Source organism: Struthio camelus, chromosome Z (genome assembly GCF_040807025.1).
Source record: "Struthio camelus isolate bStrCam1 chromosome Z, bStrCam1.hap1, whole genome shotgun sequence".
Classification (NCBI taxonomy): domain Eukaryota; kingdom Metazoa; phylum Chordata; class Aves; order Struthioniformes; family Struthionidae; genus Struthio; species Struthio camelus.
Window position 1 is genome coordinate 25,594,496 of NC_090982.1, and position 20,077 is coordinate 25,614,572.

Genomic DNA, 20,077 nt, shown 5'->3' on the forward strand with positions numbered 1-20,077 from the left:
TCAGAGGCCTAGGTGTTACATTTGTAACTGTGAAATAAGTGCTAGTGCTTCTTCCAAGTCTGATTAGCAGGTGAAGTCTCGCTCTGCATAAACAGTGCTGTTGACTGTACTCCAAAAGTACATATTTTTGAGAGGATGAAGTGTTTTGCATTTTTTCAGCGTACCCCACACCTACTTTCAATATGTGGTGACACACATCCAGTTGTTACATATTTTTAATGACTGGATCATCTAACTTTTTTTTTTTGAGAAATTTTTATTAAAACTTGATTGTATTTATTCAGCAAATAGAATTCTAGAACGTATTTGGGACAGAGTGTGTCTGCACCTTTATATCCGTTATCTGTGCTATTTTTGCAAATCGTAATAATCATGCAATGGGAAGTTATTAGCCACAAGCATTCCCACGCAATGAGTAATAAATAATATTGCGTTATCCTGTCATGTGGTAATCTAGAATGCAGGGTTTCAGGACACAACCAAAAAGCATACTGATAAACATGTATAGCAGTTTTCCAGTTCCATTTGTAACTACCTTTTCTCTGTAGAATTATTCTGAGGAAGATCAAACCTAAAGGTTCTTCTAGTATCCGTCTTATTTTTTTTTAAATCTCTGCTTCTTTTTTTTTTAATCTCTCTTTCTTTAAATTGGGATGAGTCTGTGTCTTTCTACACTTAGTTTACAGTGTGTAAGGCTGTCTTTCATTCTTCAAGGTTTCTATACTAACAGTGGTGCTAAGAGTAATCCGCTGTGTTCCTCATGGAAGATAAATGCCAAAAGTGAATTCAGGAAATTCAGGAAAACAAGTACCAACAAAACAAGGAAGAGGCAACAGAGCTTGAAAACAATTCATCTGTATTGTACATTTAGCTTCTACTTATTACAAGTTCATAAGGAATACAGATGGAGTAGGCTGAGATCTTTCCTACCTCTTTGCTTGTATTCTTGGACATAAACAGTAGTTAACACCCTTCTCCGTTAGAACTTATTTTTAAGTCCCCTGCATGGGGAACATCCTTTTTCTCCTTATACAAATTCACAAACTGTTAGACCCTTTCCTGGTGATTGCCAACAAATCTCATTTTGGATTTGCAAAACATGCATTAGCATTCACAAGTCAGCTCACGGTTTCATGTAAAATATTTATGCTTTGATTATATTCATCAAACTGCCGTGCCTGAAGTTACTGCTCTTTAGTTGCTGTCCCTGTAAAATCGTATTTTGTTCTTATTCAGGTAAAAAGATGTAGTACTTCTTGATTCGGTGCTAAGTTATCAGTAGGTCATTGTGTGCCCAAAAATGTCATTGCTGAACTGCATGAAGTAAAGGAGGGATGCATGGCACGACATGTTATTCTTGGTTGTTACTAGTTTTTCTCACTTCAGTTAGCGCTGCTATTGTGCAAGATACTTAATACAGTAGCTGTCTGCTAGCATCTTGGCTATATCATTAAAAAGGATTATGGCTTGTTTCAGTTTGCATGTTTAGATGTCAACTTGAATGATTTTTCCCTTTAAGGGAAGTACACCAGAATTTGTAATGATGTAAGTGACCAGAATCTCACAGGAATACATGTGAGGAAAGGGAACCTGCTACTATCAGAGGCAAAGTGATTAGCAGAGCTAAGAGAGAAGGCTGGTTGAAAAGCTGTGCTTCAGGCATAAAACTGCCTTTGCAGTTTAGAGGGGCCCTCTTTAGCCTATTAAGGAAAGATGCAAGAATTATATACCCAAATCCCATCAGCTGTTAATGCGAAGATCATAACAAACGCGCTTTTAGACGTTTGAAATGCTCCAAGGATGATTTTTCCATTATAAACAGGAGGTGGAAGGAGAGAGCAGTTTTTCAGTGTAGGTAAAAATGCTCAATAAAGAGCATGCTTTAGAGGTGTCTTCTAAAAATCTTGGCAGCACATAAGTACATAGTGGACCTGTTAAGTGCTTATTTGCTATAAATGAAAATAATTACTGACTAGACAGATCTTCCTTAACTACCAAGTATGTTAGGTCTCATTTCAGCTATGCATCTTCTTTTTCCCACTTGTAAAAAAGCATATTGAGATAATTAGTTACTTAGCACTTTGACTTGCAGGGGGTAGTAAAAATTTTCTTTCATTACCATTTTGCTGATTTTCCTCATGAAAGAAACTTTGAGTTTCAAGGCTTATTTTTCCCTAGATTCTCAAGATGCTGCGGTATAGTTGATGAAGTCATATGCAGTCTTTTTCTGTTTCAGTACAGCCAGTTCTTCTTTGTTGATAGGTATTAGAAAGTTTTAAGATCATGGATTATAGTCTGCTACTGGGCATCCACATACTGGACAGTAACGTGAAAGACAAAGAGGGCGACAGTTCCCAGAGCACATCTGATGCGAAACGTCCTGGAGGGCAGAAAGTTCTCTATTCTACAGCCATGGAGTCTATACAGGGCCCCGGGAAGTCTGGGGACTCTGTCATCACAGAGGCAACAAATACGTAAGTGCCATAGTCTGCTTTTAAAGCTACTATTAAAATTTGTGTGTTCCATCTCTTCAGTTTGTGCCGTTTTATAAAAAGTTTGATACTGGTAAACCATGCAAGAGCGTGCAGCATTTCAGGAAATGAAAGATTAAGCCAAATAAGGTTTGTCCGTGCCTTGTAACATTTTCAAATCTGCACCACTGAGGTTTGCTGGAGAACAGGAAATAAAAAAGTTGATTGGTTGATTGATCATCTGTAAAGATATGATAGCAAATTTAGTTAGTTCAAAATGACTTATGTAGGCACAAATGTATTCACCTGTAAATGAGACGGCCGTTACACAAGTTCCATGCATAATCTAATTTTAACGGGAAGCAGCCTCATGAGCCATGAGCAAAAACTACTTGTTAACGTTGACATAGATATTTCTGCAGGGGTTATTTGCCTCTCAGAGTAGCATACTCAATGCATAGAACTGTCATCAAGTACTGAAGTGCAGTCATAGCCATGCTGGGTATTTCAGGATATTTCCTGAATTTAAGAACAGCTGCTTTTTTCTTATTTTTCTGTCTAGCAGAAATTGCAACAGAAATTTAGGTATGTAGACCATAGTTAATCAACTGTTCCCTTTGATATACATTCAGTGTTATCATTACAATCCCTATTCTCATTCTGTGTAATTAGTCCTTAATCGTAAGGACTAAGGAGGATTTAACTTCACATTAAAAGGGTTTACTCTTCTCATGGTTCTCAAGGGAGCTGTCTGGGTAAATACAATTAACAATAAAGAAATCTGTGCTTAACCCTTCAGCAAATGAATGGGTGAATGATCATACTGAGTATGTAAGGAGCGTTTCCAGCTGTTTAGAGCCCTAGAGTATAAGTTAGACAAAAGAGCTGAATTTTGCCTGTTTTGTTCAATATTGCTCCATTCACATAGAAGATGATAAGAATTAATACTGCATTAATGCTCTTGTTTGGTAGCAGAAGTGTTATGTTGGCAGGTTTCTTTTAGTAAAAGTCAAAGCTGTTTGCATAGGTCATCCAAAAAAGTCCCAGCCCAGTGGTGATAGGCATGGGACCCACCACGGACGTCCACATCGCTAGTGCAATGTGATGCTTCCCTGATCTCCAGTGGTGCAGTACTGCTGCGCTGAGTGCATGCTGTGGCGCCTCTGTCCTTCCCTGGCCCCTTGCGCTCTGTCCTCTCTTGCGTTGACATAACTGGTAGTGCAGCAGCCCGCACTGAGGGAAGTATCAGTTGAAAAGAGCCTAAGTCTGGATAATAAAAATAAATAAATAAATTGAAGCCAGGTCGCTTTCCTGCCTTGGTATCTTGTGTACAAGCCTGAAGATGGAGCACCCTGTGGCCAGGGCTGCTGCTTCTCCTGGATTGAATTTATTGTCTAAAGTATGGCAGGGCTTCCAGGAAAAGCTTGATAGAACTTAGCTTTCTAAACCACTGAACTCTTCTGTGTACTTGAGGAGTTCACTGAGCTGGAGTTCATGGTAACGGGGCTTTACAACCAGTCTAACTCCAGTTGTTCTTACACAGTCTCCTTTGTGCCTAGAATTGAAGCAAATAATAAAGAGAAGTTTTTAAAAAATTGAGGTGTCAGTCCTGTTCTGTGGGGGGAAGAGGTTGCTATGCTTTAGTGGCAGGATGAGTAATTTGGGTAAACTTTATTAACAAACAAAGTTTGAGTTCCTTCAGTAGGAAAGGAATTACGGAACTGTAAATTGTTTCCTAATTATCACACTTGAGAAGCAATCAGCAAAGATGGAAAACAGTGCTTGTTTTGCATGGCTTTTTTGAAACACAAAGCAAATGTGAGTTGTTGGGGAATTTCAATGTGGGAGTTAGGATTTTTTTTCTGCTGTGGAGTGGACTCTCAACTCTGGTTTTGCTAGCAGTCTCAGCTCTATATTGCTTGTTTTTCCGTTAGAAAACGTATAGAGGTATTGCATGTGCTGCAAGATCTTCAGTCTTTTCTTCTTCTAGTTTTGTGATGGGTACACGAAGGTCAACAGAAGCTAACAGAAGTAAACTGAAAACTAGATTTCAGTCTCTGGTGCTTAAAACAACTGGACACCTTTCTGAGGGGGTTTGGAGTGGGAAGAAAAAGTCTCAGAATGAACAACCTTTGCTTGAAGGTCATGCCAAGTAAATACTCTGAACCAAGCAGAAATCTGGGTAATCAGGTTTCCCAGCTTGATACTGTTACTTTTCCTGTTGCTAATCTGTCTGTAGAGAAGTCTTGCAAGTACACATGTACGTTTTTAGTGAAAAATATGCAAAACCGAGCCTTTTCAGGCTTGGAGTTATGGGAAGGCTCTCTACAATTTTATTACACAAATGATCAATAAAGTGACAAGATTATTCTTTAGCTCGGCAAATTTATTTGTTATTCTTTAATAATGAATTGATTTAAACTTTTCCAATTTTCAGATTTTCTAAATATTTATAATTCTATCTAAAAGTTATTCCAAAATATTCCATGCTTGTAGTGGTTATTTATCACTCTGTCCCACCTACTTTGGGTTTGTCATTTAAAATCACTTGTGTGTTATGTGATCCACGTTTAGGTGACTTTACAGTGTGACACCTAGCCTTAATATTGTGCTTATTTTGGGGGGTTTGTTGAGTAGGTGCAGTTTATCTGCTAGGTGATAGTCAGAGCTATATTAAAGGATAATCTTGCAGTGTTTTTATTGTTTCCCTCAGAATGGGAGGTATTCCAGCTAAAAGCCATAAAGGGGAAAAGCTGCTTCTATTTATGGGCATTATTGATATTCTGCAGTCTTATAGGTAAGTGGCAGTTGCATTTCAAGTTTTTATTGCTGTCAGCTATTCTGATATTAGTTGCAAATACGGAAATTTCATAGGGCAGTTCTGATTTCATTTTTATATGCTTAGATTAATGAAGAAGTTGGAACATTCCTGGAAAGCTCTTGTTTATGATGGGGTAAGTAGATTATTTTTAGTTGTTGGTATTTTAGATAATGAAACTTTGACTTCCACTGACCAGAAAAGAGTACGTTCGGATATTTTTATAATCTACATATCACAATGACATCTAGGCTACTGCCACAATTTTTTAAGTACATTTTCTGAAACATGCCCTAATTCTGTTTTTTAATCTTTCAGGAAGTAAATAAAATGATCAAATTATCCTTATTTAGACAGGACAATAGTCATTTAGCAGGACGCTGATGAATCTGTAGTTAAAAAAGCACATCACATGAAAAAGGTCTTTTAAAATGCTAGAAAGATTTTTGTAGAATGTAGCTATATAACTCAGAACTCGAAACTTCATAAATTAAATACTTCAGCTTGAAGAAAAGTTGTTAAAGCATTAACCTTTAAAAGTGAAAAAGCTTTAGGGGTTTGTTTCTGAATATGCCTGAAATGCATAGTACCATTTACCTGAGATGTCAGACTTTTTTCTTGACTCTTTAATGTTGGTTTTCCGATAGAGAATGTGACTGAGACTTTTTTAAATCTTGCAGGACACTGTTTCAGTTCACAGACCAAGTTTTTATGCTGACAGATTTTTGAAGTTTATGAGTACAAGAGTTTTCAAAAAAGTTCAAGGTAAGAAAGTTGTCATTGTTGCTCTTCTAGGTAATGCAGTGATCATTACTTTATAACACTACTTTCTTGGTAATAGAAAGCCATTTCTCCAGGATCATGTGGCACCTTACAAAAATTAGCAGGTGAGTTTCTTCCCTGGAGCCAATGGGGTTTATATATTCATAGCTGCCTTGATTGCGCCTGCCTGAATGTACAGTTTTCCCTGTCTTCGCTGAAGGAGATTCTTGGGTATATCTGCAGCTTTTTTGGGGCATCATACTTGAACAGCGCAATGCAGTGTAATGTAACCTTCTAATATTAGAGGTTTTCCAGTAGTGTAATAATAGCCTCACCCTAATACAAAGATTAGGTGTTTTAGTTCATTATTTTTTTTTGTTGAAAAAAAAATCCGGAAAGAATTTGAAGGCTATTAAAAGCAAAAGAGTAATGGTGGATTTTTGATGGAACAGCACATTTGCTAAAGGTGCAAAAACAATGCGTTTGGAAACGAAATGCATTAATCCTCAGTTTGCACCAAGAACGATACTTCTGTTATTCTCTATATTATGTGAAGTCAAAGATGTTGTATATAGCTGCACGTGAGTTGCATGACACCCTGGAGTAGATCAGAAAGCAGAAAATATCAATCTCTTTGCTTTTGTTCATATCTGTCCAAATACTTAAGAGTAGCTTAAGGCTGTTTGCCGTTAAAAGACAGGGTCTTGTTTGGGTTTTTTGTTTGCTTGGTCTCCAAAGGCTATACCAAGTTCTGATTATAGGTTTTTGCTATCTCATGATTAGGGAACCATTAGAAAAATTGTAGATTACTGGAAATTTTATCCTTGACCGTCTCATGCAAAGTCAAAATTCAGTAGATCTAGAAGTCCCAATTGCTTGGCACTATATTATTTTGTTTTGTAGGATTTATTTGGCCTGATAAGCTCTTTACTTGCAGCTGCATCCTAGGAGTGATTTAGGATTATATAACACTGAAACCGTTCCTACTGTAACCACTAATTCATTGTCAGGGCAAGAGTTTTACTGGCAAAATCAAACTGTAGAGACTCAACTTATTACAGGCTTCTTCCGTCAAAATTTCAGCTCAGGTTTTGCTTTCGTTAAAACTTCTACCACTGAAACTCTGTATTTTTCAGATTGTATTTGCCTATGTTACTCTTTGTTTTGTCTAAAGATAGTATCATCTGAAGAACAGTATTCAACTATTTTTTGAACGATCCCAATTATTTGGAGTGAGCTTATGAAACTCTGTGACCCTGTCCAGGAAACAAAATGTCAGGGACATGACAGGTTAGAACAGCATATGTGATTAAGTCTCAAAGAGCAAGGAAGAAGAGCAAAAACTGTGATAACCAAGAACGAAAAATCAGAGGAGTAGGTGATAAATACTTAGTGAAATTTCTAAATAAGATGAATAAGAATAGGGGTAGATGGATGAGAGAGGAAGGCTAAGAGTAGCACCACTGAAAAAAAAATAGGAAATTGGATCCTTTGAGGAAAGTAGGGGAATCTTTAGAAGAAAAAGAGGAAAAATAGAATTAACCCTAATTAGTGATTCCATATATGCGTGATGACAGGTAGTCAGGGAGACAGGACTTTTAGAGAGTCTTAGAAGTGTTAATGAATTGATGGATAAAGCCTCTACAAATTGGTCATGCTAATGAAAGGAAATTTGGTCTAAAGCACCACAGATACAGAGGAGAATGGTGGTGACTGCTGAGATGCATTGAGTGCATGTGCCATAAAAAGGCTATACGGAATGGGATTAATAGACCAGCAAGGCAAAGGGGAGTGGTTGAGGTTCACTGTGTCCTTGACTGCTTTGTGAGGAAAAGCTGCTCTGATTATCGGAGCACGTGAGTTGTTTCCCCCCCCCCCCCCCAACAGTTATGGCCGTAATTTAAAACCTTAGTATAAAAGAAACAGATGAATTAGTTTATGTAAAATGCATCCATATTAAAGGTGCTGACATTGCACTTTTTATTTTTTGTAAGCAAAGTTATGTTTCTGACTTTTATCCTCCAGAAAACTCTTCTGTGAGTTTCATGGCTTTTTAGAAAGTGCAGTTCTTGACAAATGGATATGAATTGGTTGGTTAGAACTATGTAGCTGACAGAGGAAGGCATACTCTAAAATGGATGCTAGTTAGCAATATGATAATCTTATCTCTTGGAGCTGCATTTGGTTTGGATATCAATGTTGAAACGTTGAAGGGACTCTGACTCAAAGACCACAGAAAAAGTATAAGCATTTGGCATTGTGTCAAACTGATGGAAGGTGTTTTGTAAATACCTTCTTGGCCTGTGTTAGGTTGGTCTATTTTGTAATATTGCCGTTAATTATCTAGAGTAAGAAACATGCCTATCAGGAAGGAAGTAGAACAAAATGCAAATGAAGGATAGAACCAAATGAGATGAAAAGGAAAATGACAGCAAATACTAGCACAAACTAACAACTTACTTGGCTCAGCGCTAACGTTTTGGAGAAAAGTTAAACCATGTATTGTATAAGCTTATTAGAATTAGCCCTTTGTGACACAGCATGGTGATTAATATCAAAATAAAAGGAACTGAAAAAAGATGATTAAAATAGTGAGGCAAAATTCAGCTGAAAGGAAGAAGGAGCCTCCTGAGACAGAGATCTCTTAAGCCACAGAACAAAGCTCTTTCCCAGAGAAGCGTTGGGAGCCCCTTTGTCTAAGACAACACTTTCCAGCATTTCCTGGAACTCTTCTGCACTGATAGGAATAGACTGCACTGCAAGGAATAGACAACTTAATACTCCAGTCCGTAGCATGAGAGATATTACTCTTGCAGCTGTGTATGTTTCCTGAACCTATGAGTTTTTTTTTCCTCCAGTGCTTTCTGCTTTTGACTGATAGCTTGATGTCAATACAAGATGCAACTCTTTCTGTAGTTTAACGCTACAATGTACAATAAAGGATGTCATGCCTAATTATCTCTCTGATCTTAATTTCTGTCTTATTTTTCCACACTATTGACCTGTTTTAATATCCCACTTGTATTGATCTGCTCTGTGTCCAAGACTATTAATCTACTTTTATATGGATTAATAGTTCAAATGCTTTATCATTCTTTTGAGAAATAAAGTAGTGGGAGTGTTCTTGTCTTCAGGAACATTGCTTTTAAACTTTGAGTCTGACGTTTCAGTTTGAACTCTTAAGCTTTGTTCTAAGTACGTGCTTTTCCCTTAAAGCACAGAACAAGCCTCCATAAATAACAACAAAAACGTAAGCAAATTCAGCCTTAGTCAGAGGCCAGTTCAACAGCTATCTACTACATCATTTTTTAACAATATCCTGGAGGCGTGTAACTCTCTTCTTCCAAGTTTGTTGTTTTTTAGCCAAGTATTCTTGATGCTTTTAGTTTGCGTTTTGTAATAGATCACAAGGTTGAGTGTTGCAATTCGTCTGGTAACGCTGCAGTCAATGCATGGGTGTTAGGGCTTGACAATTAAAAATCTATGCATGAGGTAGCTGGCATTCCTGTGGGAGAACTACTACAAACAAGGGGTCATAGATCAGTAGCAGTAACAATGGTTGGGCCCTGGTGTTTCACCCAAGATGCCGTTGTGCGTAGGCAGACCCCGGTAAGAATTATAAAGAGGGTGCTCATAGCTCAGTATAAGCCATCAACATTTCCACTGTGTTTATTTTACCCAAAGGTAATGTTTGACATGTGCCACTGAACTGGAAATCCTATGACAGCACATGCATCATTGTGTAGCAGTAGTCCACGGTTCAAGAAAATGACCTTAGCCTGCTAGAATATTCCCAAACATCTTTCAGTTTTCCTGTCTACTGTTTTTCTTTCCATACCGCTCTATCTCTGATTACATGGGCCAATATTCCATGGGAGATTTGTAATTCAATGTCAAAATTGGTTAACTGACCTGATGTGTTGTCCTATGAACAGTAAAAAAAAAAAAAAAAAAAAAAAAAACCTCAGTAAAACAGTAAAATACAAAAATACTTCATTTACAGCTGAGACACGGATGCCTGTGGCTCTAGTTTTAAGCTAATAGTTGGTAAACGTGTTTATATCTGGTGTGTTCTTGGTCTGTATTCAGAAACTGTAGCTTTAGAGTTAGCCTCCTTTTCTATTCCATTTAAAAATGGCGTATCCTGTGAAAGATGATAGGATGACATCATTCAGCAGCTGTGTTCATTGCCTGCTTTCATTTGATAACGCAGCTTTAAAGACTTCTCCTTCCAAGAAACGGTGCAATTCCATCGCAGCCCTAAAGGCAGCATCACAAGAAATAGTGTGTGCGGTCAGCCAGGAGTGGAAGGATGAAAAGCATGGCGTCCTTACTGAAGGGCAGAGCTATTCCAGCCTTGATGAGGAAGGTAATGTCCTTGGAATCAATAGGCTACCTGATATTTTTAAAGGAATTTAGCACCAACCCTAAATAAAAAGCTTCCAATCTGGTTGATCTTTTAAAACTTCTGAGTGGGGTTATTCTCTGTTACTACTCCCGGAGTGAGTTGTTACTCTTGCTCGGCAAGAGTGGACCTCCAGCAGCAAGAGGGAAGTCAGAATCAAGGTTACAGAACGGTCTTAATCGTCTCCTTGTTTTCAGGAGATCCTAAAATAGTTTGTGCAATGCGAGTAACAGTTTAAGGTCAGAGCGAGTGGTACTCTTTTCTCTGCCTTCTGAACAAACATACAAAGTGTTATGAGGCTCAGTTCATCATTCTCGGAGTCTTTTGAAATGATGCAGACTGTGCCCCTTTTGGAGTTCATCTGCAGCTGGGCTCAAAGGAGAACCAACCAGGATCCCACCTGAAAACCAGGTCCCAGGAGCGTGAGATCAGTCCTGACACTTTGAAGAATCCACCAGATATTCATACCACTCTTTAGCATTTGCCCTTGCATTGCTCTGTATGCTGCTAAATGCACTGTCTAATTAATGCGCTGCTAAATGCACTGTCAAATTTCAGCAGCTGACATTTGCTTTATAATGCAAAAGCATGCAGGCGTGAGAACGTGAATGTTACAACCTCATCAGTTCAAACATGTTAAGAAGTTTCCAGAAAACTGTTGAGAGAACTGTATGACTCCGTAAGGATCCTTGGATCCATTTTGAAATAATAATAATAATAATAATAATAAAAAGTAGTAATAACAATTTCTTTTTTTTTTTTTTTTGGTCTATGCAGTGCTAAGTTCGCGGCACCGGCCGGATCTAGTGCCAAGTACTCCGTCGCTGTTTGAAGCAGCTTCCTTGGCAACTACAATTTCTTCCTCTTCCCTGAATGTAGATGAGCGCTGTCAACGTGATGAAACTACACTCTGCTCTAGCAGGTAAAGGCTATATATGTAGAGCCACACCACCAGCACCCTTCTGCTAAGAATCTGACAACGTGCACAGTGGAAGGGGGCTCTGCGAAAGCAGAGCAGGATGAAGAGCGTCTCTGTAGCTCCGTGTTGAGGAGTGCCATGAACCCATAGGATTTGGTACCTATTTTGCGTTGGGGTTACAAAATGAAATGCATAAACGCAGCATAGAAATTACGGTATGCTTGGAAATTTTTATGATGTTCCAAAACCAAATTGGATGTTAAAGTTTCTTCGGACTTTAGTCTGTACTGCAAACCAAGCTATGCTAAGATCAGGGCAGGAAATACTTTTTGTAACTTGGCGGCACTGTAAAAAAGCTACAGAAAAACAGGACTAAAGCATACAGTTTTACGTAACTTTGATGTATTAGGAAAAAGGAACTACTTTCAAGTGGATCTTCATTTTAAGTGTGCAGAGCTGAATGGTTCTTTTGAAATGACCATTTTCTCAAGTGAATATCTGCGAACCTTCCCCAGTGGCTGTGATTACAGCCTGTCTGTTCGTAACCTGGGAAGGATAAAAATGGGAAAATGTCAGGGAAAGTTGTGCAGACACTTATGAGCGATCTTGGATATGTGTTGAGTTATATGTGTTGGATATGTGGATATGTGCTTGAATGTGTGGTAGCCATGTGTGCCCAACACCACGCCCAGGCTAGGAACTCTTGCTGGGTGATGGTCTGCATGCATGTAGGCTCTACTCATATGCCTGAAAGGAAGCGTGTGGTGTTGTGTTGCGTGGTCTTGCCTGCTTGGAGGTCTCCTTGCCATATGTTGAATTTTGGAGAGCCATTTCTCTATCTGGTTTTGTCAGGGAGGGTAACCGTTGGGAACTCACGCATCTTGAATTTCATTATTTTGTATCCAGCGCTACTGGCTATGTACATCTGACAGCTTATCCATGGGCCGAGATGCAGGTCTTTTCTTTAAACTCTGTCCAAAAAGGTCAAGTTAATTTACAAACAGTCTTGGAGCAGCAGGATTTTTTTCTCCTTATTAAAACTTGACCAATTGCATTTTATAAGTAGTAATATAACATGTAGAATTATTTGATCAACGTGATATGCGCAGCTTGCTTCTTCGGTAGGTTGAAATAAGCCTTGCTGATGTAGCATCTTTCACCAACCTTTATGTTTTGCTATTAAAAATTGAAATGAGGTATGGCTTATGGTGTAACAAAACTGCAGTTTTAATTACAGACCACCGCAAATTGTCCAAAAATGCCTCGTACAAACTTTAAGAAATAAAATTGCAAATTAATAAATTTGCAAATTAATAAATGTTAGTAGAAATAGAGCTCCTTCCATTCAGCTTCTGTCAGTCTTCTGTGACGGTACAGCTGTAACATTCCATGGTCTTGTGTTAAGTTTAACCTTTGCTAAAAAATAAGGTTGTGGAGTACTATTTTTTTTTTTAAATTTTCTGTATACCTCAAGTAAAACTCCATAACTATTTTGCATTGGCATCGGTCAGAAAAGGAGAATTGCACAGCTGACTGGATAAACAGTTCACACTTACTGCCAATAAAATGTTTCAAATAGTCTTTACCCTCTACAAGTTACTTGTATGAAAAGGTTATGAGTACGTCTGTGACTTTTTCCTGTAGAGGTATTCAAAAATCATTCTAAAACGAAACAAGTTTTTGTCAGATCTATAATTTGAGTGCATATTTAGACTTACTAATGTCCAGATATAGCTCAGTCAATAAAAAAAAAAAGTGCTTCCTGTTTTCAGTTATGCAATTACCACACGCATCCGTATTTTATAAAATGAGAAGGGAGCTATAGGGCCTCCAGCCTAGGAGGTTGCGTGCAGCACCCACAGTCAGCAAGTTCCCCTCATGTGTCAGGCCTTGCACCAGTACTCACAGGTTTGCGGCGCTCTCCATCTCCCGTGTTGAAACACAAGATCTCGCCCCGTAGCCGGGATTGCTTCCACAGGGACTGGTGACTCAGCCCTTACGTCCAGCATCCTTCCTGGCCTTGCTCTAACCTTTTAAGCCAAATTTCATGGGGCTTGTAGACAATTTTCCCCCCGCCCCTCTCTAGCAAGCTCTGGTTCATGTCACAGTCTAAGCATGTTAAATTTGCAAAAATTAGCTTCCCTGTTATAGCGAAAGGGCTTTCTGTTAGACTTTGCTGCTAAGCATGTTTGGTGTCATACTAATTTTGTCAAGATGATTCTGGGCACTTGCAGTATCGTCCTGAGCCCTGCTTTCTGCACCGTTGCAGCAAGGTCCTTCCTTCCTGGCGGCACTAAATAATACATGCAGCTGAAATGTTATGTATGTTTTTATGGTACACATGAGGAACTTCAATCTTACCATTAAAAAAGCTGGCGGGGAAAAAATAAATAAATAAACTGAACACCCCACTGTGACAAATTAAGTGATAGATGCTTTATGTTTCTCTCACTGGAATTTTGCTTTTGAGTATTACGGAACACTGTGATGGAGGACCCATCACTTTGTAGTTTCTCTCTGATAAATGGAAAGACCAGAGCAGGCTTTTAAACAAAGCTTAAATTAATGACTGATTTACAAATATGAGCCTGCTCAGTCTTTAACTATGAAGTTCTACTTGAAGTTAATAGAATTATAGCTTGGCATCTTCTTTGCCGGTTTTTTTTTCCCTCCTCCTTCAAGGTGTCCTGTCATAAAGTAGAGAATACGAGAATTTCCTTGTAACTAGTCAGAAATCTGTTCTATGGTAATGAGGGGAGATAATCTTGCATGCTGCATCTCCACTGCTCCTTGACTGCCAATAATGCTAATGGCCAATACAGACCCATATCAGTGAGAAGACAGATGCTGTTATTTGCCTGATTAAAAAGAGAGTAGTAGTACATTTGCCTACCTTGAGGCACACATCACATTTTTTAACCTCTGCTCTTCTGAAATACCTCTGTTTCTGTCAAGCATGGATGTAGCCGCTTTCCAAGGAGGGTGAAAGAGCGTTTTATATGAAAAAGGTGCTCAGCAGCGTGTCTGGTGGAGGGTGCACAGCACTCACGTGGTACAAGTGCCGGGGCCAGGGCAGCCCCGATTCGGGGGCCGGTGGGGTGCTGCGAGTGTGGTTAACCTGAGGGGACTTGCTGAGCCGGAGCCTGCTCGTGAGGCTGAGCCACGTGAGGAAGGTGCAGGTAATCCTGACGCCGCACAGACTGGAGCTTCCTTGGTAGGTAACGCAGAGCAGCATTTAGGGACTTGTACTTAAAGCAAAAAAGGGAGACTGCGCAGCAGTCACAGGCACATAACTAATTAGGAACGTTTCTGCAGATCGCTAGCTCTTACGCAGGGCTGTTTTGTTTCTTTGGTTTTAAACGAAGTTGTTCTTCAGTCCTTGGAAAGCTGGAGGAAACTTGAGATGTTAGTGAGGCAGTGTGAAGAGGGACTGGCAAAAGTGAATGAAGGGGTATGGAGCAGGGGAAGATGGCCATTATTTTTCAGCACAAAGGAGCTTTATCTACAAAAGGGAAGTAAAAGCAAAAAAGCAGGTGAACACTGTAAGATGTAGGTTATTAAACAAACATTGGCTTTCTTGTTTTGCCAAATGACAGCTGGCATCTATGTTTTAGAAAGCTGTTTCTCAGTCAAGTGGTTGTCTCATAAGCAATGCAAAGTATTTATTTAGGAAGAAAATACAATTAACAGATGTTGCTTATGCTGACGTTTTCAAAGATTTCCACTCCTCCTCAAGTAGGGTTACGTTTGGTGCAGAGCTACTTTACTACTCAAAGGGTCCGTTTTCTGCTAGGATATGTGCTGAATTTTGAGTCCAAATGCAGTATGAACGACGTGTCAGTTAACAGAGCTTTTACAATTGCAGAGAGCCAAAGGAGGTTATTGTCTTCAGAGGTGCTTCCTGAAATGTTTCAAACAGGAGTTTGAGGGTACAACAGAAAGTCTCCTTCCAAGATACCTTTCGGGAAGGTCCCATAGATTCCAGTAACGAACCCAAATGAAATCCCATGATGTGCTAGGGGGTACTTCACATCTGTGGAGGCCTCCTGAGAACCTGCAGTACGGTGGGAGGATAACGTAACAAGGATTGCTGCATCCTTCTGCTGTGTTTAAGCACAGGAGAATTAATCCGTATAAAATCTAATTCTTGTTTCTCTTTACCCGTGTTTTTATACCTTCTTTCTGAAAGAACTAGCTACAGAATGGGCTTCCCCCTTCCCTTTCTTCTTCTTCGCTGCTTTTCTGTATATTTTTCAATTGTTTTCTTTCTTTCTCATTGCACATTCTTTTCTGTACACTTTCCCTCCCACCCCCACCATTTTCTTACCTCTTTATTACTGCTTTTAAGTGCAGACCTTCTGCAGTTTTGGAAGGCTTGAGAGGTTGTGGGAGTTTTTTTTTTTTTTTTCCTCTTACACAATCAAAACTTCTTGAAAATTCCATGTTTTGAACTGAAATGTCGCATGACTTGTCATCTTATCAAACATCCTTTTTGAAAACAGCTCAAAAAATACAAATAAAATCTTCTGCTGTTTTTCCAGTGGAAGGGGATTGTAGGTATTAGTTTTCCAGTTGCGATAACTGTCTAACCGTACCTTTTGTCAGTCTGATTTTGTAGGTAAGCAGATTTGTGTGTTACGTTTAAATGTTCTGTCTGCCCACCCATCCCCCTTCACATTCTGAAACTGTTAGACAGATTTGACTGAATTTAGTTCAAAGAGAATAAGTTCATGCAAGCTGCATGAAGATAAGCAAGCAGGTAAAGGAAAAAGAGTAAATAAATGCTCTGATGCTAGAAAGGAGTGCACTGAGACGCTGAGGAATCCCCATGGGAAAGAAATTTTGACTACGATAGAAGGATTGTGAAATGAATGGCTCAAAGAGAACCAGGTTTTCTCAGTTTTGCTATGATGGAATGACTTCTGGGTTTTTTATCTTTTTAAGAACTAAGATAAAGTAGCGTGCTGTAGCAAGAGGGGAGCAGCAACACAGCTGAGAGTAAGCTCCTCTTCCGCTCATGGTTGACCATTACTGAGAGGGAGAAAGTAACTGTAAAAAGTGATTTTTCGCTTGCTTTTTCTTTTCTTTCCTTTTCCAATTAAAAAATTAAGTATGAGAACTCAATGCACTGTTGAAATTGCACAAAAGCTCCGTTGCAGTAGTGTTGTGTATCCCCCACGAACAGAGTCGCGTCTCTTGCTATCTTTTCATTTCTTTTCAGTACGTTTTAAGAGCAACCCCTTAGGTTGCTGTGAGCTTTGTTGGGAAGATTTTTGCGTATATACTGAAGTAGGAGTGCCTCCACCTGTGCTTACTGACTTAAGTGAATCTAATCTGCATACAGTACTTATTGTTGGAGTTTGTTTTAATGGAGATCTAGAAAAAGCACGTGGGTGTTTCTCTTCATGGAAAGATTAAGCTTTAGAATGATTTAGCCAAATGTTTCAGGAAACAGTTTAGTTATTGAAAAGAAGAAGAAAACCTAAAAGAGGTTTTGGGGTGGTTTTTTTTTTTTTTTTTTTTAGTTTGGGTGAGTGTTTTTGTGGGGGTTTGCGGAGGGAGGATTTTGGAGGAGAGAAGTATATTTTAAAATTGTTGTTCAGTTAAATACACAGATGTGCCTGTGAAACTCCAGTGGTGATAACAGTTATTTAATACATAAGCAAATGTTAGCGGGTGTGAATTTCTCCCTCTGTATGCTGCTTTTCATCTTCCGTACGCATCCTTACGAGTCTTGATTCATGACCTTGATCTCATCTAGTGAGGAAGGTCCAGTGGAGCTTCTTAGAAGAGCCTCCATGTGTGGATTCCTCATAGAGCTGATACATGTTGACTCATGCTGCCCAGTGGATTTGGCTGTGGTTGCTCAGGGTTTTGCAATCCCGATAAAGTACGATTGTTTTGCCTGCTGTTCAACTAAATATGTATGTTAGATCAGACACACCTGTCAAAAATGACAGGTTTTGTGATTTTGATTGACAACTGCAAGGAAATATAGGCTTGTTCACCTCCATGAAATTAATGCGCTTATTGTGATGTTTACTGATTTATAAGTCTGCAGTTAGCTTGAGTTTGGGCAGCACTGACTCTCGCTGCTGGGCTCCTTCCCTTGGAATACAGCAGCAGCATTTATAGGGCCAGCCATACGTAGCGTTTATTCAGGTCTGTAGATTTGATGCTTTTCAGCATTGTTAGTAAAATACTACTGACAGCAGAGTTTTACTATGTTTGACCTACCTTTTGTTCCAGCAGCATATTTATAAACGGAAATGCAAGATTGGGTTTTAGAGGTGATTTAATATTCCTACATTGTGAAAACGTTAGACTAATTAAAGCCTTTAGTTAAACAGGCCCATAAATACCTGCTCGCGTTTGCATGTAGCCAGGACAGACTGTCTGCAACAGTTGGTGTTGTGTTATGGCTCAGAACAATAGCTTTACTGCCCATTTACCTTGCAATACAGTTTTCTGACTAACTTCTGTAAACAGACTTTTGAAGATCAAAGTTCATGATGCAATAGGCTGTAATTTTTTCAAAAGCTTATCTAACAGTGTTCAAACTGATTGGACAGGGCAAACGTGCAGCTATTTAGGGGGTGAATATTTTGTGGGATGTGCTTCAGGAAAGCATATTTGACATCCGGCTCATAAAGTCTTTTTTTATGATAACTCTTAAAAGTAGGGCAGACTGACTGACTGGTGTTCCAATTCATGGCTGCTGTATTACATTATTTTGGCCTACCTGAAAGAAGCTGGGAGTTTTCCTTAGGTTCCTACAAGATGTGGTCCTCACAGTGGAGGAAGGGGGGAAAAAAATGGAAAGCTCAGTCTTCAGCTTTGGTCAGCTGTTATTAACTGGTGTGGTTCCTGGCAGTCTTCAGAGAACGTAGGTTTGATTTGTAGATCAGTTTTAGATTGATACTGTAGATTGACTTGGCAAGGAGATCCAGTATCCTACCTGTCTTGCAGGTTGACTTGCAAGTAGATGCGCTGCGATGATGCATCTTTATTTTTCCATAAGCGAAATAGAATTCTTCAGTCTCTAAAACTGTCACTTCTCATGCTTTTCAGTGACTAGTTAGAGTTCAATATGAATAAAATGCGGTGAAGGACAGAAATAGCAATTCACATTTAGGAGGGCTTGGAGGATTCCAGGTGGCATTGATGGGGTTTTTTTTGGTTTGTTTTAAGATTGTCCTGCCAGGTTATGCTAGTTGCTTGCCAAAGTGTAATTTTTTTTCTTCATTCCTTAGCAAATTAATGGGATCTTTCACGTCTTATCCTTGGATTTGAATGTGTAAGAATTGTGGTGTTCTACAAATCAGTCTAATTTGGTTGTTCCTGCCTGCTGAAGAAATGTCGTTCAAAACCCCATGTTTTATATTTGTAAATTGTAATCTCTGTATTTAACATTTTGGGTGAGGCTCTTTTGCATCTCATGTCCAGGAGAACATTTTAGAAGGATCTTGGAAAATGAAGATTTTATTTTATTTTCTACTCAAGAGAAAAAACTTGAACCTATTTTCTGACTAAGTGGGTTGGAATGTGTAGACTTGTAAGGGTCAGAGTGTGGCTTTTCTCCTCCCTTCAGCATAAGGACAATAAATATAGTGCTTCTCGAAATAGGATATACATTCACAGTAAGGATGAGACTTTTAACAAGATTTCCCATTTTCCTATGAAAACAGGAAAATCGACAAGCTTCTTTTTCTAAGTGTATCTTCATGTATTTCATAGTCACCTAACCACCTGGGTGGGGTCGTTACAAGGTAATTTCAGTAAACAAAATGTGAGTGGTATTCTGACATGAAAGTGATTCCTACCTGAGAAGCCTTATTGAGAACAGAGTGTATTTTATGTTTCTGTTTGGAGGGTATCTCTGTGTAGGCTTGCTGCAAACTGGCAGTGCAGTGTTTCTAAGGTGTTATTACACTATTAAACAGTAATACAGTATACATAAACAGTATACTGCAGCTTCATGCGTGGCGGAGTTCAACTCGGCAAAAGCAATGGGCTCTTGACACCAGCATGGGCTCCAGATGCAAATTAATATGCCAGTGACTCAGAATTTCCACTTTCTCCTTTATAGATTTACAGATTAGCTTCCCCAAATGCACAGTCCGTGTTCTTTTGCCTTTTCCAGTCTTTATTTACAACCCATTTATTTTGCCTAAAAATAAAACATAAACTTTTTAGGTTTAAAAGTAGATGTTCTGCCTGTTCCAACTTCCAGCTTTGTAAAGAAATGAGTTTCATTTCCTATATGCGATTAAGATTTTTCTTACAGAATCATAATTTTCTGCAAGCTTCCAGTTACTGAACTGAAGGTATAGGCGGCAGTTTTCCTACACTACTCCTTTTAGTAAACCATTCTTCTTGTAGAAGATGTCTCCCTTACTTCTAGGGTTGAGATCTCATTATTAAGCTTGAAAATCACAGCCGCAAGGAGGTTGCTACTTGGAAATAAAGTGTAGGGTATTTGACTGTAAGAAAAATGTGGACTGACATCTTGGGTGCAGCTCTGTTCTCTTCTTTCACGCTTACATTTGTTCAAGGGACTTAAATTCCTGCTGGTTTTCTGTCTGTAAGATTACTCTGTCTTTATACTTCCTTCTGCCCCTTTTTTTCCTTTTCTTTCTGTGTATATTTAGATTTATTGCTATACGTTCTATAGCTATTCTATTATATGTTTTTATATACTA

At 38.9% G+C, this 20,077-nt stretch overlaps 1 protein-coding gene across 13 annotated transcripts in view; it reads left to right on the top strand.

The window, feature by feature from the left end:
* PIP5K1B (phosphatidylinositol-4-phosphate 5-kinase type 1 beta) overlaps positions 1–20,077 on the top strand; it is a 109,839-nt gene that overhangs the window by 78,850 nt on the left and 10,912 nt on the right. For all 13 annotated transcript variants that reach the window (XM_068927990.1, XM_068927992.1, XM_068927999.1 and 10 more), the window contains 6 exons: positions 2,263–2,474; positions 5,185–5,268; positions 5,377–5,425; positions 5,970–6,054; positions 10,265–10,420; positions 11,234–11,378. In XM_068927990.1, the coding sequence (XP_068784091.1) occupies positions 2,263–2,474; positions 5,185–5,268; positions 5,377–5,425; positions 5,970–6,054; positions 10,265–10,420; positions 11,234–11,378 (731 nt within the window). The remainder of the gene's footprint in view (positions 1–2,262; positions 2,475–5,184; positions 5,269–5,376; positions 5,426–5,969; positions 6,055–10,264; positions 10,421–11,233; positions 11,379–20,077) is intronic.